We start from the raw sequence: 22,782 nt of genomic DNA, 5'->3' as shown, positions 1-22,782 counted from the left end.
TACATTTAAGTGAGATCCGGCTTCAAAAAAGTACATAAATATCACTTAAGTGGTCATAACTCGAGACAGGGTTGCCAGATCTTCAATGTCTTGGACTCATTGGAAAGGCCTTTCAATTACCTAACCAACGATGGGTCGGATGATGGATCCAGACATAGTTTACATACATTTAAGTGAGATCCGGCTTCAAAAAAGTACATAACTATCACTTAAGTGGTCATAACTCGAGACAGGGTTGCCAGATCTTCAATATTTTGAACTCATTGGAAAGGCCTTTCAATTACCTAACCAACGATGGGTCGGATGATGGATCCGGACATAGTTTACATACATTTAAGTGAGATCCGGCTTCAAAAAAGTACATAAATATCACTTAAGTGGTCATAACTCGAGACAGGGTGGCCAGATCTTCAATATTTTGAACTCATTGAAAAGGCCTTTCAATTACCTAACCAACGATAGGTCGGATGATGGATCCGGACATAGTTTACATACATTTAAGTGAGATCCGGCTTCAAAAAAGTACATAAATATCACTTAAGTGGTCATAACTCGAGACAGGGTTGCCAGATCGTCAATGTCTTGGACTCATTGGAAAGGCCTTTCAATTACCTAACCAACGATGGGTCGGATGATGGATCCAGACATAGTTTACATACATTTAAGTGAGATCCGGCTTCAAAAAAGTACATAACTATCACTTAAGTGGTCATAACTCGAGACAGGGTTGCCAGATCTTCAATGTCTTGGACTCATTGGAAAGGCCTTTCAATTACCTAATCAACGATGGGTCGGATGATGGATCCGAACATAGTTTACATACATTTAAGTGAGATCCAGCTTCAAAAAAGTACATAAGTATCACTTAAGTGGTCATAACTCGAGACAAGGTTGCCAGATCTTCAATATTTTGAACTCATTGGAAAGGACTTTCAATGACCTAATCAACGATGGGTCGGATGATGGATCCGGACATCGTTTACATGCATATAATTGAGATCCGGGTATTTGTGAAAACACATTTTTTTGCATAACTTTTGAACTACTTATCGAAACTTCAAACAATTTAATAGCGATGTATGGGACCCTAAACCAAGTCGAATGCAACTGGTTCGATCAAAATCGGTTCAGCCAGTGCTGAGAAAACTCAGTGAGAATTTTGGTCACATACATACATACACACACACATACACACACACATACACACACACATACACACACACATACACACACACAGACATTTGTTCAGTTTTCGATTCTGAGTAGATATGTATACATGAAGGTGGGTCTAGGAGCTTTTAATAGAAAGTTCATTTTTAGAGCAGGATTATAGCCTTACCTCAGTGAGGAAGGCAAAACTGGAAACTTTTGTCCGCTTCCGTTCGTGCAGCGTTCCCCCTTCCCTCGACCAGACCTGCATGTTGTTTTTCTTTGCCTTTATGAAAGACAAATATATCCTCGATGTTTGCCGTGCAGTAATCCTTTTAGCCTCGTGCTCACATATAAACCCATTCGAGGACACCAGTACCGACATTAGAGGACTCTTCCGGAAGAAACCCTTCTCTGAGGTTCAACTTTTGCTGCCGCCGAAGCAACTGAACTGAACCGGATCAGCTTAATTGTTTGTTAATTTTCATGAAATTTCTATTAAACTGAAACCAACTTTCTGGTACTGAAGAACGCAAAATCTCACACTCAGAAGAAAGTGGAAAAAGTGAGATTTCCGGAAAACCATGCTAGTGGTAAACCGATACTGAAAAAAACAACACGCGAATGAACATCAAGATTTTTCGCTTTCCCAGCGAAAACATCGTGCGGCAAGCAGAGCCTAATCATTAATTCATGAAATAATAATACACCCGCTTGCCGCAAATTGCTCCCACATTAGAGGCTTGCACGTTTCCCAGCCGAACATCGTTAAATGGGATTAAACGTGACTCCCCAACCTACCCCTGGGTGCCACTTCCGGCTGACGGCAAATCATTGCTCATTCAAAGGAAACCTCTCTCTCTCTCTCTCTCTTTCTCTGTCTCTCTTTCTATGCTCACCTCGGAAAACATCACCCAGAGCATAGAACATACCGTACACGAGTATGTCTCGTGGCTCCCAGGGCAGAGATTTATGATTTATTTAGGAGATTAATGATAGCGGAAAACGCTTTGAGGCTGTGATTCTTCGTGTGATGGGCACGAAGGGAAAAATCTGCTTAGTGTACGCATGAATTATGTACTACACACACTCTACCCATAGAAGAATCATCACAGCGATTCCGTAATATTTGAAGGTGACGATGAGACACATTGCACGAGCCAAGGGACTGATAAGCTTATATGGACCAATGGGAGGTCAGATAGGGTGCAATCGTTTGATCTTAATGTTCTCGTTATAATCTTGTCAAAACCAGAGCTGCAGAGATTTAAAGATTTTTCAAGCAGGTAAATTGACTAAATAAAATTAAAAAAAAAGTATTTATGAGGCCGCCCGTGTGGATCAATCGGACCGCGCACTGGACTTACAATCCAGAGGTCGCCGGTTCGAATCCCGCGGCGAGTGCTCTAAAATTCTTTGTGTAAATATGGATATTCGGCGCCGTCGCTCCGTGCCATACTTTCATACACTTAGGAGCCCATGGCGGCGAAGTCAGCTATAAAGTCAACTTCGTTTCATTTATTAGGTAACATTTTTGTATTATCTAATAATAAAAATGCTTCTAAAAGCATTAGGATCAAATGGTTAAAATTTTCCTACATTAAAAAAACTGAAAAGGTACTTTCCTCATACAAAATCATATGAAACATTTACTAGGCTTTAAATGCTCGAGTTTTCAATCAAATGAGTTCATATTCACTCATTTATTTCAGCCCTGCATTAGATAGTCAACAGTCAAATTTGACCCACTCTATTAAGCAACTTGACATTTGACAATATATTACGCCATAAGCAAGTAACATTTTAATTTCCTAATGTCATTTAAGAACCAACTTACCTTTGGGGATTTTAGAAATCAAATCTTAAAACGGTATGTAAATATTTTATCTACACACACACACACATTATACAAAACCATCATCTGAAATATTTAAAAGAAGATCTCAAGTAGAGTCAAAAGCTATGACCAAGATTTCCTCTGACCTAGCAATTTGGTATAGTTGTACAATCCTACAATCAAAACATCCCGGAGAAACTCATAGAACGAGAGCTACAGTTAGCCTTAAAATCCCAGACACGGGACCAAAGAGCACCAAAGGAGCATCAAGGAATCCATTCCATTTAAACTTTATGATCCTTTTATTTGAATTTCCTGTGCAATGCTTACTCTAGTCTTTTTCTGTCTGCTGCTGGCGATAGCTGTAGGAGGAAAGCATTTTTCATTGGACTCCTTTTTTGTTGTTGCAGTATCCCCTCACTCTACTCTATGCTGCATTTTCCTTTCAGTTGTTCTACGTCGTCGTGTGTACCGCATACGGAAAAGCTTTAAATTTCATCCAGTTCCCCAGTGTCTCTCAAGCAAGAGCAACATACACAATGAGACACAAACTCATATATATATGTACATAGTTTATGCTACTTGCTCTTTTATTTTCCCGACCTCCCCCAAGGGAACACGACGCAATGAGTAAAGTGACTTAGGAAGTTTTGTCACCATTTTTTTTTACTCCTCCCTTTAGTTTACTCCACTGAGATACACTTTTTGGTGATGAAAATGAGAAAAGTGAGGAAAAGTGCCCTGTACAACCTAAATCGACCAGTACAAAACTGTGTGTGGTATTACTGTTGTGTAAAAGTGCTCCGTACTTGTTCACCACCAGCTCAGCTAGTCAGGACACACACACAAGTTAAACGCTCCTTTTTGCACCCCTCAAATAGCTGCCACTCAATGCTACATTCCGGTTCTGTGGCTGCCTTTTCCAGTTTGGTAGCTTTTCGCATATATCGCCAATGCACATTAGCATAACATCATAAAACTTTATTAAATATTTTAGTTGCTGCTCTCTGTTCATTTATGGTAATTTTGGTTTCGGTACGAACCCTTACAAATAGCACTCTCTCTCTCTCTCTCTCTCTCTTGCTATTTCCGCATAGATGCACCTCACCTTTGAGTTACCATGGGAGCTTTGGCAAAATTTATAGATCAAATCATGGCGTCAAGATGTGATGCTGAGCAGCGAGCACAACTAAAAATATTTACTAAATGCTTACTTTTTTTAAACAACAGTAAATAGAAACAAAATATCTCTATATTTTATAGGAAAGGGTCAAATCCGTTATCAAGTTTAGTTACAGTATTTTTCCCCAGTACTTGAGGTGGATAATAATCTCCCTTTTATTGCTGAACCATTTTAACCATTATATTATTGTATTCTTAGTTAAGCACATTTAAGTTATATTCAGTTAAACAGTGTTTAGAATTATTTCCAACAGTAGTCATAATTCACTTTAAAATCTTAAATCACTTCTCCCTTCACGTTTGATGTAATAGGTTTCGATATCTGCCGAGCTTGCGGCCGCAATCAACTCACTCAATCGACGGATCAAGATCAACATGTGCGCTTCAACGATTTGTTACGTGCTTTCCGCGGATTGGCACGTGATCGCAAAACGAATTTAAAAGAGCCAAACCCGAAAGGCGTCACGACCGTACGCACGTAAATCTTTTGAAACCTACCGCGCGAGCTCTTGTGACTTTATTTCTGACAGTTACTTATGCAAAGTGCTGAAACGACGTGGGACACTGCAATCGACGATGCAAGTAAGGTGCATGTAATTATGCAATTATGAAAATGTTCGAGGGCCACTTGGGGGTGCATTTTTCACAGTGTTTTTCACGCTTCCGCCAAATACAACAGTTCTAGCTTGCTCTTGTCACAGAATTAAACGTTGATTTATTCGGTACAGTCAATCCAACTTGATTGCTGACTCGTTTGGCTTCGAAAAACAACTCATCAACGCAAGGATTGCACTATGGCAACACATTTTGGTGCACTAATTCAACATTACGTGTCGCTTGGCTCGCACAAAACCATCGTTATCTGGATCCGGTCGGGACCGCGGGTTCGCGAATATCCCAGAATCACTAGCAAACACTTTGGCCGCCTCCAACCAGTCAGCCAGCCGACGGTGCTCGTTTTGGAGGATAATAACAAATTTATACAGTGTGCAAATATTGAATTAATATGTATCACGATGACGGGGATGCATACCAGAGATTGGCCTTTTCCAAACTAGACAGAACACCCTTCAAAAAGAGGGGTCTCCAAAACGTTGCAAATTTAATTCCGCACTCATTGTTCGCCGGGCTGGGTGCTGGCTGAATGGAAAATGGCGGGATGCTCTCCAAAATGATATGATTCATTCGAGTGGCACCCCTTATGATAATCATTATTGAACCAGTGCCGTACGCCGTACTGAGCTGCAGCAAGCCTTTCCAGAGCTGCTGATGATGGTGCAATTTTGTGGAATGCAGATGTTTGTGGCAAACAGCCATCTCAGAGCTTTATTATAAACTGCTGAGTATAGACGTATGTGTGTACACAGACAGACACCCATCCGACTATGTAGCATAGACCAGGGATGTGGATTAGGTTATAGAATGATGCACTAATTCGATAGTTATTCAGCATGATGGGGTGCAGTTGATTCAACTTTGTACCACTTTGTAACACTGCTCTACAAAGTACATTGGCGGCTAATAACTTGTCCGATCGATCAAACCAGATTATCTCAGCAGCAATTTTATCAAATCCAGACCCATCCAGCATTTCACCGTTAACTCATCAGTATGGGGTTCCCTCTCCTTTCGCAAGCGACAACCACGTGTTTTTGGCCACAAAATATTCACACGGTGTGGTTCCATTGGTGACTTTTAAAAGTGTCCTACACACCCAAACTCACATAAAGCATTCTCACTTAAATGGCTGGCAAAGGGCGGAGCCCCAGATCTAATCAAATTGCTGCAATATTGGTACCCTAGGCCGTTAGTTCCAGATAAAACCGCTCTGGTTTAGTCCACTGCCGGTCGTCGTCTGAGGGAACAATCGCACCGAATCGTCCTCGGAAAACAAGGGTCGGTCATAAAAAACGTACCGCCAGTCTATGGCTGATTCTGGTGAAGGCAGCATCAGGAGGATCGCCCATTGTTCTGTAGACCGGCACACAGACAGGGCAATATAGTCGCAGTCGATAAAATTTCATTGTCAGAGTGTGTTTTTTCGCACACACAATGGAACGGTTTGGGGAGAAAAAAATCGTCGTGCCCATGATTTCTTGCCGCATTTGCGTAATCTCGAGCATTTTTTTTAATTTTTGGTGTCCAAAACTCCTACAAAACCAATTAATATAAAATACATAAAGCAATACAAAGCCTTTAAAAGTTTTTTTATTTATGCTTGTTTTGAAAAACGTGGAATACTATCTAAAAATATATTTATATTTAAAAGAATATGCCTAATCCAGATAAAATGGTTGAATATGCCGTTAATAGTAAAATTATTATTGATTCATCTAAATTACTCCAAACAGTTTATTTTAACGAATTGTGAAATCGACGATAGCGATTGAAGAGTACGTCGTCTGCGAAATGGGTTCAAGATAAAAATTTGCATGCTGTCTGCTATTCATTCGCCGAGGGTTTTTGGTCCAAGTGTTCAAATGGTGAGAAGACACTGGGTTTTTTTATCAGTCATCATTCTACTGTGGTTCTAGGCATCACACCCCACCGAAGGTTCGCTTGGACTGACCACAGGCTAACGCCTTACTTTGGCACTTAGATGTCTAGGTTTATTATGGTTGTAAAATTTTACCACCAATTTTATGTAGACGCTGTTTAGTGTAAGCCCATCCTGACAAGTTCTTCTTTTGAAAAGCTTATTTTTGTCTGGACACATTCCTTGCCGGGAGTAACGATTTCAGTTTTATGTAATTTACATATACGAGTTAGCACTAACAAGGATTCTTGTAAATGTTTTTTGATATTTATATATCTTTCAAGTTTAATTCATGTCTTTAGTGGTAATACAATAATATACCATCTTCTATAAACAATTTCAAAAAAGTTCGCGAAATTTCTACATAATTAAAAATGGTTTCAACTTTTTTCAGATTGATAATTGTTCTGCATTTTTTATGGTAGTGTAATAAGTTGTACAATAGTTTTTGTGCCTTTAAAATTATCACATCACAAATGATTCGTCTTAAAATTAAAATTAAAGTTGAACTTAAAAGACCTTAAATGACCTGGTGAACCCTCTACAGTTCAGAGAACACCTCAAACATTTTCCCAGTCGCTGTGAAAGTGGTCACTGGTGTGGTATACGCCCACCCATCCTGCCAGTTCCGTTCCGGTGGGATGCGGTTTCAGTCCGGGGAGCGAAGTCCTCCCGGTGGAACACTGGGCCACAGGAGACGATCATTAATCACGTCACCACATGGAGAAGCATAAATAACAGCAACACTTATGAACACACACGTTCCGCTTTTTCCGGGGTGAAAATCGCGAGGACTTTTCCGAGGACAAGAATTTGACCACAGTGCGGTATGCGGCGGCCACTTGGCGAGAGCAATGGCAGCAGCCGGGTCACTGCCTGATGTCAATAGGCCTTCTGACGGGTGTGTAGCCAGTGCCGATAGTGTGATGATTCTTTGCCGTCCGTAACGCTTCGTGCCTAAACCTGTGAGGACGGTACTCGAAGGGAGGTACGTCCATCATGCCCCAGCTGACGTGCCCTGGGAATGAATAGATAGGATTTCACGACACGGTCAGGGTACAAGTGAATGTCATTAATATTGCTTGTCCTTAAGCTTGAGTCTGTAGCTGACGAAAACATGTCAGGTGTGTCAGAACTTGAATTCGGATAAATTTAAACTATATCGAAAAGCTGTGGTAAAAACAGTTCGATAAATCCCCTAAAAAAAATCTACTCTTTCTACAAACCACAGCTCGAGCAAACCACCAGAAAAAAATGCTCTTGTTTACATTTGATATGAATTTTTTCCAAGCTCAAATCGAATTCAGCCAACCCCGCTGTATTAATGATCCTTATCATCGTCATCTGCCAGTTTTTCCCGATCCTTTTTTTCTTCAAGCCGAACCCTTCTGACGTGAGGAATAACAGATAGAAAATCCAATCCATGGGTCGTCGAGTTTTTCTGCAGAGATGTTGGCTAATGTAAATAAACCGGAACAAGAAAATGACACCCTTTTTCGGCACCAATGCTCGGGAGAATCGAATTCCAGGACAGCTGATGAAAATCTATTGATTGGGCGAATTTTTCCACTGGTTTTTTTTTTTTTTTTTCAGCAGAAGGGACTTTCTTTTGATCGTCTGAGGGATTGAGGTTGGTTTTTTGCTTATCTTTTTATTGCATACAAAAGTGGGACAGCTCAAGGGGATTATCCTTGCGGATTGGTCCTTTTTCTGAGCGATTTAACTATCGGTATTGTGGGTAGAACTAATTTATCAGACCCTTATAGATAAAAGTCTCGATTATTTTATCTAAAATTCTTTGAACATAAATAAAATACAACTGTTGCTACTTTCAAGACTGCCCATTTCCACATTCGGAGATTGCATTGCTCAAATATGCTACCTGAGCAGCAACTTGAGCAGAAGTGGAGTTTAAACAAAAGTCGTATCGCGAAGCACTATACGTTACCTCTTTCCTAAACACCGTTTGATAGGTAGTCATTTGCTCTACATATACTCGACGTGTCATAAGATAATCTCTAGCACGTTGTATGCATTCAACCGCTTGAAATAGGGCCATTTGTGTCGTATCATTGGATAGTATTAAAACACACTTTTCTACAGATGTAAATTCATATTTCAGGTCTATAAGTGCCAATCGAAAGACACAGTTCAAATTCGTAGCTACTTTTTTCAAATCAAACACTGTATCCCAAACACATGTAGTAGATTGTCTGTAAACCGTTTGAGAAATTTTGTCAAATTCACGCTGATACTTGGTTAAACATGATTTTTGAATAATTCCCTGCGAGATACCACGAGTAAGGTTTTTTGATAGACTAACAACCAACTCTTCACTTTCGTTCATTAATACATGCGTGTAATTTTCTCTTACCACAATTCTTTCCGCTTGCTCAATGAACTTGTTGACATTTTTAGTCACGGACTCTGAAATGCTCTGGACGATCGATATAGTCTCTTGAACGCATCCACAGTTTACTTTTTCATAAAACTGTTGCAGTTGTGTCACAACGGTCTCACTCTGCGTTGTAATTTTGCTCTCAACATCGCGAAAATTTGCTTGAACGTTGGCTATCACATTGGTCTCAATATAAGGACGAACGTGAAGCAGATCGCTTCTGAGAGATTCACGTGCTTTATTAAAAGTTCTCCGTATCCCTACAGTTGAGAGATCCGGTAACACTCCGGATGACACAACACTTTTCATTACAGATTCAAGTTTAGGAACAGATTCTTCAAGTTTTGTACCGTAGTTTTTCACTAATTCGTTCATCTTCAACATTGCTATGTTATTCGAGGCTCTGTTTGTAGACATATTATCCATTAAATAGTTATTTTCTATCGCGATTTCGTCGAGAGTCGCCATAAATTCACTGTGGGTGTTTCTTACAATTTTATAATTTCTATTGCCCAGTACTTCTTTCACATGCTGCAGCTTTATCATGTGTTCATTCCTTTCAACTTTAGTCTGCTGAATCGTTGCTGCAACATTCCTGGACAAAACCTGAATATTTCCAGACGAAGATTGCGGCAGATTTTTCAATGCAGTATAAATGATCGATCCAGAATCGACCATACCTCGTATAGGCGCATGAACACCTGTCGCAATGTGGTTGTACTCTGAAGACTTTTCTAACTCCCGTGCTGATGTTCGTAAAATTTCCAAATTTTGCAAAATAAAGTCAGCATTGGCAACGAGGTTACATTTACAGTTCGAAACTCGCCCGGGTACACTCAATATTTTAGCATGTTGTGTAATGCCTCGTTTTGGACTTGATTTAACGAGTGGCATTAATATTGCAAGTAGAACGACTATAGTTTTCATTGTAATTTCAAACACGACAACCGATACTTTAAAGTCTCCAACCAACAATGATAGTGCAGGCAGAACATTTGCACCTATAGCATGATGATTATAACAAGATGATGACTTCAGTTGAACAAATAATAAAAAAATGTTATGGATGATTGTGAAATTAAGCCAACGGTTGGAATTATTCTGAACTGATTCAATTATTATTTATTCATTTTATCCATGTTAGAAATCAACAATGTCTTATGTCGCATTTTATTTACCAAATCCAATTGTAAGCTTTCCGTACCATTTGCGCATCGGTGTTACTGTTGGTACAATATTCAAGCATTCGTTGATCAATTCATACAAACGGAATGATTGTGCGTACGACTGATGCAGTGTGGTGGTAAGACAGAAATTGTAACGCTCGGCACTGTAGGACACTTCCTTCTGGAACATACGCTGATAGTCCACAAGTTGTTGAAGTGGTACCTGACGATTGGCCAAATATGAGCGAGCCGACTCCAAACATGCAACTGCTTGATTTTTAGTGATATCTGGGCTGTTTCTCGATACCATATTGGTGCAACGTTCCACGATGGTAAATTCATTGTTCAATTCAATAACCATTAATCTTAGCACATAGTTCAAATTACTAGCAACTTGTGAAAGATCGGAAGCCGTATCCCAGACGCAAGTGTACAATTGACTATACACATTCCGAGGGATTTTATCAAACTCGTAGTTGTAACGAGCAAAACATGTATCTGCATTTTTAACACGTTGTGTCATTGCCAATGATATCTGATGGGTGCTGGCAACCAACATTTCTTCAGTTCTGTTCAATACTTCATACGGTCCGGCAGAAGCAACTTCCAGCTGGTTGACTTGATTTACAATAATATCAATGTTGTTTGCAACGTTATCAGCAATTCCTTGAACCACAGGAACTGTTCTGTTAGTAGTCATATTCATTATTTCACTTGCATTCAATGCGTTTAACTTCCAAACTCCAACCAATACGTTGCCATATCTGTCCGTTATTTGGGTCCGAACTCCTTGCAAACTTCTCCGGAAATTGCTCAAAACGTTACTTTCTATATACGAAGGCATTCGCGAGAAGCTGGCATTAAAGAGCTGACGTTGCTGGCTGACAACAGAGCTAATACGGGTTAGGAAGCTGTCCACTGTACGAACACGATTGACGACAGATCGAATTTCGGGAACCGCGGCATCACCAATAACGATGTACTGTCTCAGAACTACATTCAGATCTCTTATATCGTTGACAGGCACCAATGCATTTACCGCAGCTGGAGATTTTTTAGAAAGGCTTTGAATTTCCACAGCCGCTCGCTGAATGTTATCCAGTATAAGAGATACATTACTCAAGTTGATGGTCAAGTTGTTCAGCACATCCATGAAATAGTTGGTGGTGTTATCACCCAAAACCAAACGAGTTTGATTCACAAGAACTATATGGTCTTCATTGAGATCAACCGCTGTCTTGATGTTTGCACGCACTACATTAAAAGCCTTTTCTGGATCACCGGAGGAAATTTTGGCCACGTTGGACAGTGACTGGAATATGGGACTTCCGACTTCGACCAGGCTGTCCATCACCAGACGGAAATTTTCAGAAGCATTACTAAGTTCCGGCAGCTCGAGGTAGTACAAGTTTTCGACGATTGTATGAAACTGGTTCAAGATGCCAAGAATTCTGTCATTGTTTGCGACGATGTTTCCGTTTGTACCGGAGCTTCCCGTTGATGCTCCGGCTATTGTAGCAGGAACAGTGAGGTCCGACCAGACAGGAGATGCCAGCAGGATCAAGACTATTAACTTGAACATTTTGTACAGTTCAACTGGAATATTCAAACAAAGAAAGCTGGATGATAATTGTTGGACAATTTCGACGGCTTTTATAGTAGCCTAAACGTATTTCAAATTCATAAATTCAATTATTCAAAAACCCATCTGGCACCTGACGTCTGCCTTAAAAGTGTGCAGAATCTCATTATTTCATTCATTAATTGAACTTTCATAATCACTAGCCGATGTGACAGTTTGTTGCGCATTTTAATAGAACTTCAAAGATGGAAAACTTTTAACGTTTTTCATCAACGAGGCAAACATTTCACGCTTACAAATGGCGGGCTAAATTTTTTGATTGATTAATAGGATAAAGTGTTTCCGTCCCTTCGCCCACCCTCAGACAACTTTCATATCTATCAAGGAGCACATTTTGCGAAAATTTGTTACCCGAGCGCACTTTTTGCGCTTTCTTTAGCGCACATTTTTTTTCCTCGGACAAATTTTTCCCCGTCGCGACGACAGCGCACCGTACGCTTGTCGTCGTTGCCGTCGTCGTTTCGTCAGCACTTTTGGCTGGGAAATTTATTTTCCCAGCTCTCACCAACTACTGCTCAAACGTCGTTCGTCGTCGGCACTAATCCGGCTCGGAAGTGAAGGGGAACCGGCCTGGAGAAAGTCCCCTCCATTCGATAGCATGTCGCCTGGGAAGAGGATGCAAATTGTGGCTGACATTTTTCAAAAGAAGGTTTCGGCAATAGGTTTGCGACTTTTATAAGAAGACGCCCGAGAATGACAAGAAACTTTTTAATCCGCCTTCATAAATAATGCTTACTTACGAGTTTAGGTGTTATATCACAGCTTTCGGATTGTTGTTACCTTCTTAGTTTGTAAACCCATCATTTTATCTTGTTAGTTATGCTTTTAGATTTTATTCACCAAGCTTCAAGTTTTTTTTGTTAATTTTTGGTTGAGTAAACGGCGGCATTCTTTTTTGATGTTCAATTATCTCTTTCATTTTACATGAGAAAATTTTATTTGCCACAGAAAAACTCATTATCACTCGTCGAACGTCAACAATTATCATGAGCCACTTGTACATTTGCAAGTAAGTAACTCATCGTTTACTAAACAAGTCAGGTAACTATTGTTTACTGTCTGCAAAATACAGCTTCATATATTGCATCGCCAAGTATACTTTCAATATTCAAGAACGAACTTGATAGTGAAAACTTCTCTATGTCTGTTGAACATTTTATCTAAGGGTATTCATATCCTGCGATCTAGAAAGTACTACATATATCAAAATATTATTTGTTTGTCTAACAACCAAGATATTTGAAGAAATTCGTACTTTTAAAGCAGTGTTTCTCACACAAACTTTAAAAAACACAATTTGTTGTTTAAATCTATCTGAAAATATTGCTTTAATTTTTTTCTTATTAAGTAACCGTCAACAAAGTGTAACACATTTGCCCCAGTCACATGCACCACAGAAAGACAATTAAGTGAAAGCTTTAAAATGGGTTTCCATTTGGCATTTCCCCTTCCTTCCAGCTGGGACCATGTCTTCCCAGAACATCGGCATGGTCAGCATCTCCAGCTGCCAGAACCAGGGCCGAACTGAACATTCAACTCCCAGGGTTCGGTGGTGCAAAGGAAGCAAAAAAGAAAACTTTCACCAACTGTCCGTTCGTCGTCGACTCGGAAGTAATTGCTGGTCGGGCTCCGTTGTTGGTTCAGTGTGCGGATTCCAATTTCGCCGTTTCTCGTTTTCATTAAATTTTAAGTGCCCCAGCGGCAGTTCTCCAGTGGGCAATTTTGTGCCACGTTCCTATCAAGATTTGACTCCCTCGAGCAGCATTCGTACCGTTCGATTCAAACATTGCAAACAATATGACACCGATCGAGTATCCTTTCGTAGGAAGTTAAAAAAAAATAATATAACGTATTCGGTAAAGTCGCCACATTTGTCATCCCAAATTGAACAATAAACGCCTTTCGGTTTGTACAACAATCCAGCTCACGTATCCAAATTAAAACGGTACAATTTCAGTGATGCCACACGATTAACCCATTAAACCCCCATTCACATAACCTTTCGTGCCCAGTTTTGAGCCCTGTAGGATGAGATGGTTGAATCAACCAACAACAATATTGTGACTCAAACAATCGGAATCACAGCCAATCACCATTAAGTCGAAAATAGCTTAATCCACTCCCATGAGTTATCGGTGTGGGTGGTAAACCTTAACACCTCCAGCATCCGAACCTTTTGGCAGACCATTACAGTGCAGGAAAAAAGTGATAATTTTAATCGGTTTATCGCCATTATTTCACAAACCCATAATCATTACCATAAAGCACATTAAACGAAGCATCACCGATGAAAAACGTTAATAACCAATGTAATTTCTCTCTTTTTCTGAATCTTTTTTTTTGCAGTTGTTTCTGAAACGTGATAACAAACATCTGTCAGCGGAAAATGACACGTTTTGAAAGGACTACATTCTATGTCGCACCATACACCCGTCTGGTGCTACAACTGTTGGGAATGTTGTAAGCATTATTTATTGATAGGCTTTTAGAGCTGGTGGTATTGACCATCCCAGAAGCGGCCGTTCGAAGGTGCGGTGTCACACACTTTGGCAACAACACCAGATATCAATAGAGGGTAAGTGAATTTTCACTAAATCTATAATTAATTATAATTAATGTTTTCATAAATTTATAATGACCCCAAAGGATGACGGTGGCCCGATGACATGGCCCGCGAGGGTTCATAAATGGAACACGGTTCTCTGGTGTGACCACTCGTTTCCGGCCACACTTTTGGTGCAGCAGGGTGTGGCCTAGCGTGGGTGCGTATAATGGCTAAAAGGGGTCCATAAATCGATTTAACTATACAAGCCATCCCCACTCGCTACATCTCCAATCTCCACCCCAGAGAAGCTCGCTTGGCACACACATATTTTACAATTCATTCACTGTTTTGTGGTTTTTGATTAATTTTTATTTTTGTAATAAATTTCACTTTAGCCCTCCGGTCGACAGGACAGGAAGCCAGCGTAAAAACCCTGCGCACATAAAAATAACAACGACAACCTGTTTCACTGTTCACTCGACTCGAGTACTGGCAACTACAAAAAAACCGAAATCTATGGTCACCGTGTGAAAATCGAAGCCACAAAATCGGTGAATCCGCTCATTCGTTCAAGCCTCACTCTCACACAATATCAGTGCTGATAGCGCGGATTGGGGGTTGGTCGGATGGTTGATAGAAAACACCAGCACTGGGTCATAAATATTAAACAAAATTGAACAGCTTCCGCACGATCGGAAGGATTTTTGCATTTCTTTTTTTTCTGTTATTTTTATTCCCGGTTGCCGCACTCCCCTTCAGTTCCGCAATAAATCTGATTCTGTTCTACCCACCAACCCACAACCTCATCTGAAAAATTTTGCCATCCGAAAAAAATGATTTATTAATTGTTTTGGCGGGCAATCGAGTGCGGTGAAAATTGGTTAAAAGGCATTGCTATTTCATTGTGGTTTAAACGAGAGTTAGACCTCATTCGTTTCTTAGGAAATGTGTTATCATTTTAATATTGAATATTTCTAATCTAATCTAAACCTAGCGGGGCCATCCTTTCGGAAGCATCCTGGAGAATGTCGGGGTGATTACTTCCAAATCCTTTTAGTTATAGCAATGTATCGTTCGAAGCACAATATTAAGATATTTTGGTGCCCGGGACCCTCTGGGATGGGACATATTTCCACAAATGTCCTGAACACTACACAGTCAAAAATAATATAAATTTGGAAGGTGTAAATTTGGAAGGTTGAATGTTACCTCTTCTACGATGTAATTTTACCTCAATTTTGACTTAAAATGTGACATTACACCAAACAGCGATAAAATTACTCATTTTCAGGAGTAAAATTATACATTTTTTCTGACGTAAAAGATGTAACCCTTCCCAGATGTAATGTTACCATGATTTTTTTACTATGTCACAACTCGCTCTATCATTTTAATATTTGATTTTTTTTACACAAGTTCATCTGAAAATGCACTTGACTTTGTGGCAATATAACGATTTTATTGTAGATTCTTGCTTGATATAAAAATAATTTAAAAAAAAAAAACAGTACTGAAAACAAGAAACATTGAGATTTAAATTATATTGAAATCATGAATGGTTGACATAGCATCACAAACAAACAAACGTAAATCTTTTTCTTAAACCAGAAATTAATTATATAACGGTAAAACTCGTGATTGTACTAGCATCCTAGCACCAACATTTTAAGCGATTTGATACTAATTGATTGTTTTTCAATATTAGGATATGACATTTTTGTAAAAATGTAAAGTAACTAATTTATGTAAAATGTGAATTTTAGCCACAACTAAAGTGACGTATTCATATTTCGATAGAAAAGTTTGTAGCATGCACAACCCATCCTAAATGAAGCAAGTTTTTACCCAGGCAGCACAAAAAATGCACCGCAAACGATCGAGAGCACTCAGTCCGTGTGGCAAAGCGAAATAAATTACACAACCGCACTCATTCGCGTTGCTGCCCTCCTCCCGGGATAACCTGGAGTTGGTCTGATGGTCCTGATTCAAGGGCCTCGACTCGTGTTGTAAATTGTTTCAAATATTAATTCCTATTCCGGAGCGCGCGGGCACGAAATTTAATTTCATTTGCACAATGGTTTTCATTTGCTCTATTCTGATTAAGTGATTCAAATGGAAGTGCGTTGTTCACACGGTTTTGCGGTCAAATGGGTGGTGAATTTTAACAAGTGCACTCTAATGGGAGTTGGGAGAACTAAACGCTTGGGGCACTTTGGATGGGTTTGGTAAAACAAGAGCTTTTTTACAAAATAAAATAGATTTTTTTATTATTTCAGTCTAAATTATGATATCTATATCACTCACTCTAACTCTTCTTAGCCCCAGAAGCTGTGCTTCTTGTGCTCCTTGATCTTGATGGTAACAGGGACAGCCTTTTCGATGTACACTGGCTTGTGGATGACTACAGGCACTTCCTTCTCAACATGAACTGCGTATGGTTTTGGCACTTCGACGTATTCCTTCTGGATAACGGGGACCTTCACCTCAACTGGGTACGGGACTGGTCGGTCAACGTGAACGGGAACCTTTTTTTCCACATAAACTGGAACCTTCTTCTCAATGGTCACATACTTGACTTCCGGCTCCTTGTGCTCAATGTGATGATGTTCAAAGTCGTACTCTGGGAATTTGAAGGATTCCTGATCGAACGATCCATGGTCCGAACCCAGATCCCACAGGCCACGTTTTTCCTTCTTGGAGTCTTCGACTGCTGCGCTGGCTGTGATGGCCAGAGCCATAGAAAACACGATAAACGCCTGGAAAGAGAATGCTTTTATTAAGATTGGTTCTAAAAATCCGCTCGAGATCACCTACCTTCATATTAGAATTCGCGCTACTAGCAGAACTGCGCTTTGTGCACTGGAGTTGATTTGGTGGATGGACGGTACTAAGCCGATGCGTCGAGCTCAGGTGAATGATGTCTTTCTCACCGGCGGTTCGTGGTTTTATACACCTCTTTCAGACTCTCACTCTAAATCGAAAGATCTAAATGATTTTATTTCGGTAATGTTTCTGCCACGCTTCTTTGGACCGTTGTTCGCCGTCGCATATGTCGTCGTCCGTCGTCGGTCCCCGGTCGGCTTCGCGAAGTGCATGCGCCGAATCAAATTGCACACCACACGTCGTCGCCCGCGAGCAAAACAGTGCGTTTTACGTAAAGTTGGTTAAATCGTTTAGTTGACTGATGGTTCGTACCGGGCACATTAGTCCTCGGTGGGCACCGGCCGCGTCCACCACCCTGGCACTGTTGGGCATCGAACCGATTGTCATGATCAGTTAAGAGCGCACAACTGTCGCAGCTTGGCCAATCGAAATCAGCCAAAGGTGCAACATTGTTGCTGACCTTGCAGCGTTGACGCCGTTGTTAGCGGTATCAACCTGTTTCAATAATCCTATAAACTTGACTGGATTTTTAACCAAATTGCAGTTTGGTACCGACCAGAAACAACATGAAAATTGGATGTTGGTGTTATGAAACAACAAAATTTATTATTATCTTAATATCTTTTGATAAAAAGATCGCACCCGTACTTTTCTGCAGACAGAATTTTCTCTCTCTTGTTTGCCAACTTCTTATGAACATTTGCTTCTTATGGAACTTCTCAAAGAGAAGTTACTTTTGCAGATGTTGTAAGTACGCGATAGGCAAACATAAATTTTAACAAGTGTACGTCAACCATGCAATACTGGTATAGTTGGTGATTTACGAATATAACCGCTGGACGCAACTAACGATCATTTTCACCTTCAATAAAATTTTGTTCGCAGGCTGGTAGGATTAATTTTTGGTCCATAGATGGAGCTTTGGTGCAAGAAAAAATAGTTAGACATGATACATTTTGATGTATATAACTTTATAAGTCTAAAATTTGGTGGTTTTCAAAGAATTTTTTAAGGATTTCTTTTTTTTATTATTTTTGATGTATCGATATCATATGCCTTTACCCTGAGTTCCGTTTCATCGATACCAGCGGCCAATTTGTTTTTCTTCGTGGTTTCATCTTCAAGGTTACACAGCACGCTGCAGGCTGGAGTTTTGAACTTTTGCTCTGCCGTATTGAATTTCTCTCGTTCGTAGTCGACGTGAATGACGTTGCAGTTGTTCCGATTAGTTGAAACATTTGCACCCTTCCAAGTTTGAGTGAGCTAATCGAGCCGTCATCACCGCACCGTGAACCTTCCATCAACACCGGCGTTATGGTTTTAGGTTTTCTTTAGACTTTTCATTGCCGTTGATGCATTGTGCATCTCGAGAAGCTCACGATTCATTGAGCGATTAATTTACGGTGCGTGATGGCGGCCTGAAAGGCTCCGACCTAATTGGTACCTGTGGTAATTGTGATTTAGCAATAAAACGACTCTTAGGCAGTTGTTTACGATTATTGCGTCACTGCCGCGAAATAGTTCACGTCAAGCTCCCGACGACATCCACGCAAAGTGCTTATAATAAATTTTATTAACAACTGCATTAGGTTTCATTGATGCATTCTATTTAAGATATTGTGTATTCCTAACATTTGTTGGATGAGCTGCCAACATCAAACAAATTATCGTTAACTAAATCGTGTAATTACCTGCCGAAGCAAACCAGAGTTTACTCCAATCGAATCAAGGCCTAATTCAAACGAAGGAAACGATTATGTCTTTCTTCCTTCTACTTATCCTTACCAACGCGGAAAACGTGTCCCCCTGCAATCCCTTATTGAATCTATAAATCCATTCAACCTCTATTGCTGAATACTTTTGCCAGCCTGGTGATGAAAAGACATCCTTTCAACTGAAGACCCCTCTCTCCACCCCCGCAATGAGAGATGGGACTCCGGAGACGTTCCCAACCAAGGTAGCTAGGGGTTATATTCCTTTAATAAAATTACAGCCCGATTACGTGCTCCACGTGCTTACGACGGATAACAAGGGCGCCGTCGTGGTTCACCTTTGCTCAAGTAGTGTTCCCTCAGCCGGCCAACCAACCGACCGCTCCAGAGTGGTAATCACTGTGAAGGTTTTTTTTTCTTTTTTGGGAACTCTGTTTGGACCATTTCTTGCCTTCCTCATTCTTTCTTTTGACCGAGATATGATTTGATGTTTGTGTGTGGGTGTGGTTTTTATTCGGAAAGAGGAACCGAAAACCCACTTCCGATTCCGATCACGCAAGCCACCTGTACAAGCTCGTTATGACGGTTGGCTTTGACCGTAGGGGGTTACAAAGAGAAAAGCTTGTCTGAATTTGAGAAGGAATGTAGCTTTTTTGGCATGGGGGTTTGTCACTGTTTGAACAGAGAATTAAATCTATGTACTCCTTTTTACTATTGCATATTTCATTTGTGTTTAAAATCAGCCTTTTTCATATTTTTTTGTTTGAATTGTTTTTGTTGTAAAATGTTTTCTAATTTCCATCATTTAGAAACACGTTGTTAAAATCTTCATAGTTTTACGATAAGTTTTTAAACAGAGCCATGAGCTGTATAAAGAACTTTCCAGCACTCTTGGTGAGTCTATAAAAAGCACTTGTCATTTGTCACTCCAGAAAGACAGGAATGAAAGTAGTTTTAAGTAGTTTGTTAGTTCACACTAAACACATAGAATCTCTAAGCTTCAAACAAAGTGTTATCAAACTTACATTATGTATTATTGTTACGTTTGTTTAAAAGCTCCGATAAAAACGCAAAATGCCTTTCGATTTTATTATTTACTTGTGTTAAGAGAAATATTTAAATAAAAACGTCATTAAGCAATTTCGATTGCAGTTTGATAATCGGTTTACTGTTTTTCTTTCGTGGCAATGCTATAATTATATTTTGTTTGTTCAACAAAGAAAAATCATTTAAGCTCATTTCGCCAAGCTTCTCACGAGGAAATAATTTGCGCTCCCAATTAAAAGCATTGAGTTGAATTCGATGAAAACCCGTAAGAACCGAGAAACACTCTTTCACTTTTGCTCTCGATGTTTTGTTCGTATTTTCGTAACAAACATCAGCAAAAGCCAACCAAATACGTCAGCAGTGAGAACCGGTGAGTTCATTCAAGGTGGTATGGCACCAGCAAAAGCCTTCACATCTGGCACGTGTATAAAATTTCTTATAGCACCTCATCTGATGAAGTCAGTCATTCTGTAACTGCACCACACTCCACATCTGACAAAGCGCTAAATTATTATGTTTGTTTCATTAAGCACCGAACAAGTCATATATTGCGAGGCATGAAATTCAATTTCACACATACAACCCGCTCCCCTTACCCCCCAAATACATATACAATCTTGATAATAAAGTGCTCCGTAATTTCTCCCTTCGACACTTTATTCAACCCCTAACACGGCGGTGGCAAACAATCAGTCACGTGTGTGGGTGCTTGTGAAAAACACCCAACACATGTACCTATTAAGGCTCAGTCACCTGCCCTGGCGACCTCTTCATTCACTAGCAAAAAAAAACTCCCTCTCCAATCCGGACAGGTAAAGCGTTTAATAACGTGACCAAGTGTAATTTATATCTTTCACCTCTTGATTTTTATCTCACCTTTCTTACACTTTTTTGCTGACTTTTTCGTTTTGCTGTTGCTGCTGCTGTGGCAGGCTGCCGCCTTGCTTCTTTCGGGTCGGAAAAGTCGAAAATCTTTCCAAAGTGGGAAAGAGGGTGGCTCAGGTGTTAAATGATTTGTGTCCACCGAAAAATCCTGCCGTAGTAGGTGTTGGTGTTTTGCCAACATTGCCACCGACCGTGCCCACAACTCAACGATTCGTGAACCTGATTAGGGTTGTTTTCACGAAACTGATACTTGATACAGGTGCTGAGTTCATTTCCGAGATTGACTTTTGCGCCGCTCTCGTTAGACCTGTGAACGAATGCGAGCAGCGGGAAAAATGGCAATGTTTGGACTATAGGATTACTACGAACATTTTATATATTATTTATTCTACGAATCAAATTTGAGACTGATTATTGCAATTACTTAACGGTAAAAAAGTAGAACATCAAAAAAAATTAAGCAATTTAATTACTCTACACTGTTTTTGACAAAGCCTCATGATTGAACAATCATGTTGTGTTTTACACACGATTGAATAACTGACCAACAAATCAATTTATGTATTTCAATGAAGCTCAGTCCTAAACACGCTGCCATGTCAAATGACACCCTGGCAGGCTAATTAGAAACGTATTTTATTTCCCACGCTATCATGAAGCATTACAGCCTGCAACTAATTGACATCAATTCGAAGCTGACGCAATTTTTAAAGTGATAAATTTATTGCCCGGAATACGTCATTTCCGAAATGCCAATCGAGTATATTTTCACCCAACTGCCCACAGTTTGGCGAATTAATATTAAAAAGAGCCCTACATTGTTCAAATTAATTGTCACACGAATAATAAATAAATCCAATCAAGTGATGTATATTTGGTCGCTTTCCTGTCGCATTCGAGCATTTGAATGAAAAGTAGCCCCGGTCACAAACTCTGAAAACAATCGAGTTTAAGCCACCCTTTCCTTCCGTGATATTCATCCCTTTTTTGCATTAGTGTGCATGTGTGTTTGTATCAATCCAGAGTAAAAAAAAAACAATTTCAAATAATGGAACAATCCCCCCTGGCCTGGGGCGATATCCCACACTTGAACAGTTTGCTCACAAACAGCAATCGCTGCAAGTTTTGTTTGCATTTTCACCGTCTGATCGTCGCCCGCCATATCGATATTTAACTCTCGACTTTTCGATGTCGATTCTTTATTGTTTCGCTCGAAATCCGTTGGTTTCTGCTCTTCGGATCGAAACAAAATTCCCAAATCCATTCATCTGGCTTTTTTTTGCGCCCGTCAGGGCACTTCCCCAAGGAGTCATAATTATGTGCGAGTGGAAATCTGAACATACATAAATACATCTTGTCGACCAAAGAAGAGCCTTGAATGCAACATATTTTTGAGCATTTGGTCCATCCTGGAAAGTCATATACAGTGATTGTTCGGTAACTGAGCTGAGAACGTAGCCCAGTCACCGAATGCTGCTCGCTAACTGGGCTGAACGAAAAATAACGAGGGGACAACCAATGCATAATATTTTCCTGGTGAAATATAAAAATAAAAGTTAATCAAATTCATTTGCAAAGCTTACTTTTTATATTTCTGAAATTGTGACTTGAAATTGAATATAAAGGAGAATGGGCAAATTTGGTCCAAGGATGTACACGAACGGGACCAACTTTTTTCGAAAGATCTCGCCGAGACATGAAAAAAAGTCTTCTGGACCAACTCTCTAAACCCCGGGGTTCAAAAGTTACATGTTGTTGAAGTTTGTGCATTTTTGGTTAAAATGTACAAAAAATCGAATA

General features: G+C 39.9%; 2 protein-coding genes and 1 long non-coding RNA gene across 4 annotated transcripts in view; 1 reads left to right on the top strand and 2 right to left on the bottom strand.

Annotated features, from left to right (window-relative positions):
• Positions 1-22,782, top strand: part of LOC119770184 — a 99,303-nt gene that overhangs the window by 63,619 nt on the left and 12,902 nt on the right. For both annotated transcript variants that reach the window (XR_005278702.1, XR_005278701.1), the window contains exon 4: positions 14,257-14,485. This is a non-coding gene — a long non-coding RNA (uncharacterized LOC119770184). The remainder of the gene's footprint in view (positions 1-14,256; positions 14,486-22,782) is intronic.
• On the bottom strand, positions 10,193-11,890 carry LOC6032820. The gene has a single exon (XM_001843305.2). It carries the CDS (start codon positions 11,848-11,850, stop codon positions 10,273-10,275), a length of 1,578 nt encoding a protein of 525 aa, XP_001843357.2. The 5' UTR covers positions 11,851-11,890; the 3' UTR covers positions 10,193-10,272.
• LOC6032821 lies at positions 16,694-17,430 on the bottom strand. The gene is made up of 2 exons (XM_001843306.2): positions 17,270-17,430; positions 16,694-17,211 (listed from the first exon to the last, which is right to left on the bottom strand). The coding sequence occupies exons 1-2, from the start codon at positions 17,273-17,275 to the stop codon at positions 16,771-16,773; spliced, it is 447 nt and encodes a 148-aa protein (XP_001843358.1). The 5' UTR covers positions 17,276-17,430; the 3' UTR covers positions 16,694-16,770.

The sequence above is a fragment of the Culex quinquefasciatus genome, chromosome 3 (assembly GCF_015732765.1).
Source record: "Culex quinquefasciatus strain JHB chromosome 3, VPISU_Cqui_1.0_pri_paternal, whole genome shotgun sequence".
NCBI lineage: Eukaryota > Metazoa > Arthropoda > Insecta > Diptera > Culicidae > Culex > Culex quinquefasciatus.
Note: the sequence above shows the minus strand (reverse complement) of the source record. Positions and strands in the feature narration are given on the sequence as shown.